The sequence below is a fragment of the Vicia villosa genome, linkage group LG1 (assembly GCF_029867415.1).
Source record: "Vicia villosa cultivar HV-30 ecotype Madison, WI linkage group LG1, Vvil1.0, whole genome shotgun sequence".
NCBI lineage: Eukaryota > Viridiplantae > Streptophyta > Magnoliopsida > Fabales > Fabaceae > Vicia > Vicia villosa.
Window position 1 is genome coordinate 238,833,881 of NC_081180.1, and position 3,784 is coordinate 238,837,664.

At 36.8% G+C, this 3,784-nt stretch overlaps 1 protein-coding gene across 1 annotated transcript; it reads right to left on the reverse strand.

Moving 5' to 3' along the window:
* Positions 1-2,109: 2,109 nt before the first annotated feature.
* Positions 2,110-3,584, reverse strand: LOC131597238 (uncharacterized). The gene is made up of 6 exons (XM_058869946.1): positions 3,444-3,584; positions 3,093-3,350; positions 2,935-3,006; positions 2,566-2,837; positions 2,290-2,473; positions 2,110-2,199 (listed from the first exon to the last, which is right to left on the reverse strand). The coding sequence occupies exons 1-6, from the start codon at positions 3,582-3,584 to the stop codon at positions 2,110-2,112; spliced, it is 1,017 nt and encodes a 338-aa protein (XP_058725929.1).
* Between the last annotated feature and the right edge of the window lie 200 nt (positions 3,585-3,784).

A 3,784-nucleotide genomic window follows, 5' to 3' on the forward strand; every position in this document is an offset into this window, starting at 1 on the left:
GACATCTCAAAACTTTGTTAGTAGCTACGACATTGGGAGTAATATGTCCCAAAGTGTATAATCGATTGATAATGTGAGAAAATCTCTTTTGCATATCCGCAATGGTTTCACCTTGCTTCATATGAAAGAGATCAAACTCTTGCGTTAAGGTATTGATTCTAGCTAGCTTAACGTCATTAGTTCCTTCATGGGCGACTTGTAATGCATCCCACATTGCCTTATCCGACTGGCAATGTGACACACGAAAGTACTCATCGACCCCTAAGGAAGCTATAATCATGTTTCTAGCTTTCCAATCATACCCGTAATTCTTTTCATCTTTTTCATCCCATTGTGCTAGAGGTTTAGGTCTTGTGATGCCAGCATCGTTGGTTATGGTGATAGCCATAGGATCATTGACGATGACATCCCATATTTTTCTATCAACGGAGTTGATATGAATGCACATACAGTCTTTCCAATAACTATAGTTTTCTCCAGTGAAAACAGGCGCTTTAGTATACGCCCCTTTTTTACTGTTCTCCATTTTCTAAAAAGTTATATCAAGCACTAGAATGAACCGGAGCTCTGATACCACTTGTTAGACGATAGGAATGGTCTAGAGGGGGTGAATAGACCACCTTTTTCCAACTTAAGAAAATTTTAGCTTTTGAAACGTGACTTCCCTGAATCACTTAATCGTCTAAGAGCGATTATGTTATTGGGGACCGGATATGTGCACTAAACCGAACGGATGAAGATGTCGAGTTATGAATTACGTTTTTAACGAATATATCGATTGTATCAATTGCACACTATATGGTATATTACTCACAATGAACGTTTTCACTAAAATTTGAACAAAAATTTGATTGAGTAATTTTATCGAACACTTGGTGATCGATATTTTACCTAACCTTAGTTTTTGTTCAACAATGGTAATAAACGAAAACAAATAAAAATACGATAAAGTAAAAGCGATAAGGAACACGATATTTGTTTAGGCAAATCCTCTATCGTCCTCGAAGGAGTACGTCTGCCCCTAATTTCAAATGAAATTAGGAAAGTTTTATTAGATTGCAAAATGTTTAACAAGGATAGAAAGTACCAAGCACCAACTACACACATGCAGTAAAATTGAAACAATTCGATCCTCCCCTTGATTCAAGTTGAATCAAGTCAATGTCTAAGATCTTCTCGATCAAGACCCCGATCGTTCCTTTCTCAATCCTCCGGTTGTAGCAATTTTGTTGAGCGGATCTTCAATCCCTCAATCCCTTATGCACGGCTAAATTGATTACCAAAGCAAATCGATCGTCCAAAACCTTCGAACAAAATCTTTGATGAAGAAGGAAAAACCCTAAGGTTTTATACAAGAAACACCCTCAACACTCTTCACTCGAACAAGATGAATGTCTACCGTCGAATCTCGAACAAGACAAATATCTACCGTCGAACCTTATCAACACGTTCCTTACTTCGATCGAGAAAGATGAGTATGTGTGATTCTCGATCAATAAGCGAAAGGTTGAAGATGAGAAGAAGTTGAGTCTATCTTTCACGTTTCTTGTTGAATTGCTTGAGAATGATCACTTGAGTATTTATAACATCTACAATGTATAAGCCAACTTGAAAACAGCAGAAAACTGGATTTATTAGCCATAGGTCGACCTGCTCTCTGCATAGGTCGACCTATTGAGTGTATAGCACCTGAAAAAGAGCAATGTGTGACACTTGCGTCGACCTGAAGGGTCGGCGTGCGCATTCCCGTGGGTTCCCCAAAATGATATGCGTCGACCTAGTCACTCAACGCGTCGACGCATTTTCCTTTTTCATTTGAATTTCAAAGAGTGGATGCGTCAACCTGAAGAGTCAGCGTGCGCATACCCGAGATAACACAAAGTTCCATGCGTCGACCTATTCATGTGATGCGTCGACGCATTCAGCCCTTACACAGAAATTTTTAGAAGCAGCTTGCAGTAGGTCGACCTGTTGTGTCTCTGAGTCGACCTATTAGTGCCTTGTAGCCAAAAAATACTTGTCTTGGTTGCTTTTGCTCGGTTTCTAAGTTTCCACTTAAGTTGTGGTTGATTCACAATATTTTGACAACATGAAAACTACATCTTGCGCTCACAGATAAGTTGTCCAATCACCATCTACCGAATTCAGATAATACACCACTTCTTTGAAAGGATCAATAGCAACCAATAACCAAAGACGCTTATAAATTAAAACAAAAGTTTAGATGGAAATTTTCAACATAAAAGATACAAAGATTAGAATGAACTTAGAATGAAGTACTAACCCTACAGGAATAGTATTATACGGTAAAAGATACAAGCTTTCTGTACTACTGGCCTTGTATCTCTCAACTAAGTGATATCTTACTGAATCTGGATCCTTAACAAATGATGCTCCGTTGACACGGGCGGAAGACACAAAATGGAATTTGTTTGACAATTGATTCTCGCGCATCAATTTTTCATACAAGAACCTTAAATAAAAACATAATAAACATTATACTATTTTCATTGAAATGTGTAAATAAATTATTCGACTAATTAAATAATAGATTGATCGCATTACCGGATGTATAAGTGTACAACACCGATGCCTAATTTTGTATGTTGAAAAATATGTTCCATTTCCTCTTTTGAAATTGTTTCGGAGCAATAAAAAGCAAAGATACCTTCCTCCATATCCATTTGATGAATAGCACCATTCATCAAATTTGATGTTCCCACAAGTGTTTCAAGACACATCCGGAATCGAGGTACAAAAGCTTTTCTTGCCACGGATCTTGGAAGATCCCTTTTCTTGTTGGGTACGCTATTAGTTTTCTGGCTCACTTGTTGTGACTCTTAAGCAGTTACCAAAAAAATCAGATCACTTAGGTAAATTATAAAATCATGCAGTTTTTGAATTCGGATCATATAATTAACACTTTAAATGTACCTCTTTTTGTGATGTAACAGACTCGTTGTGCCGCAAAATCCCTTTATCCTTAAATGCAAGTTTTGTAGGAGTCTAAAATTAACATGTAATAAAAATGTACGTAATGGTTCAAAATTGAAATTTGAATACTAAAAGATTCATGATGGTTTTCAACATACCTCATCATCTATAAAAATGAGGTCTGACGACCATGCAACAAATGATCCTATTGCATCTCGCAGCAATGTTGTCTTTGAAACAATGTCAGGTATCGGTAGCAACACATCCAGATCTAATGCAATACCAACCAATACTTTCAGATGTCCAGCAGGGAGCGGTCTATGGTGAAGTAAATCTCCCAAAGTGTTATGCACTTTTCCCTTTCCAACTAGGCGATAAGTCGGTGATGAAAAGTATAGCTGACAAGATGAAATTCCCTAAACCAATAATAAATATGTTACTGTTAATGCGTATATATGTCAATTAAAATAAATTTGCTAATTTAATTTCATAATAACATATATAATTACCACGGGAAATTTATTTTGACAATTGATACAAGCTTTGTCACTAGTTTCTTTCAACTCTGAACTGCACTTTTCCGCCATATATCTCTCTTTATCCTTTTGCAATTCACGGACTTGCGCCTTTAATTCCTCCAATGTTTGCATCACTTCTTGATTGCTAGGATTTCCTTTCCATGGATGTTGTTGATGCTCTGTCTGTTCTGTATTATTGTCTAATGTTTGGCTAAAACATATAATAGCATCAAATGGTCATAATGTGAATCTTGCAAGTTTAAAAAGAACAAAACAGGTATAAGAAAGATGTTAGATGGAATGTCATGCCATCAACTCATGACATCGCGTCT

Coding starts and splice junctions, on each gene's coding strand:
- LOC131597238 (XM_058869946.1), bottom strand. CDS start 3,584: ATGCAAACATTGGAGGAATTAAAGGCGCAAGTCCGTGAATTGCAAAAG. Junction 3,351..3,443: donor GTCAAAATAAATTTCCCGTG/GTAATTATATAT, acceptor TTATTGGTTTAG/GGAATTTCATCTTGTCAGCT. Junction 2,474..2,565: donor GTTGTACACTTATACATCCG/GTAATGCGATCA, acceptor TTTTTATTTAAG/GTTCTTGTATGAAAAATTGA.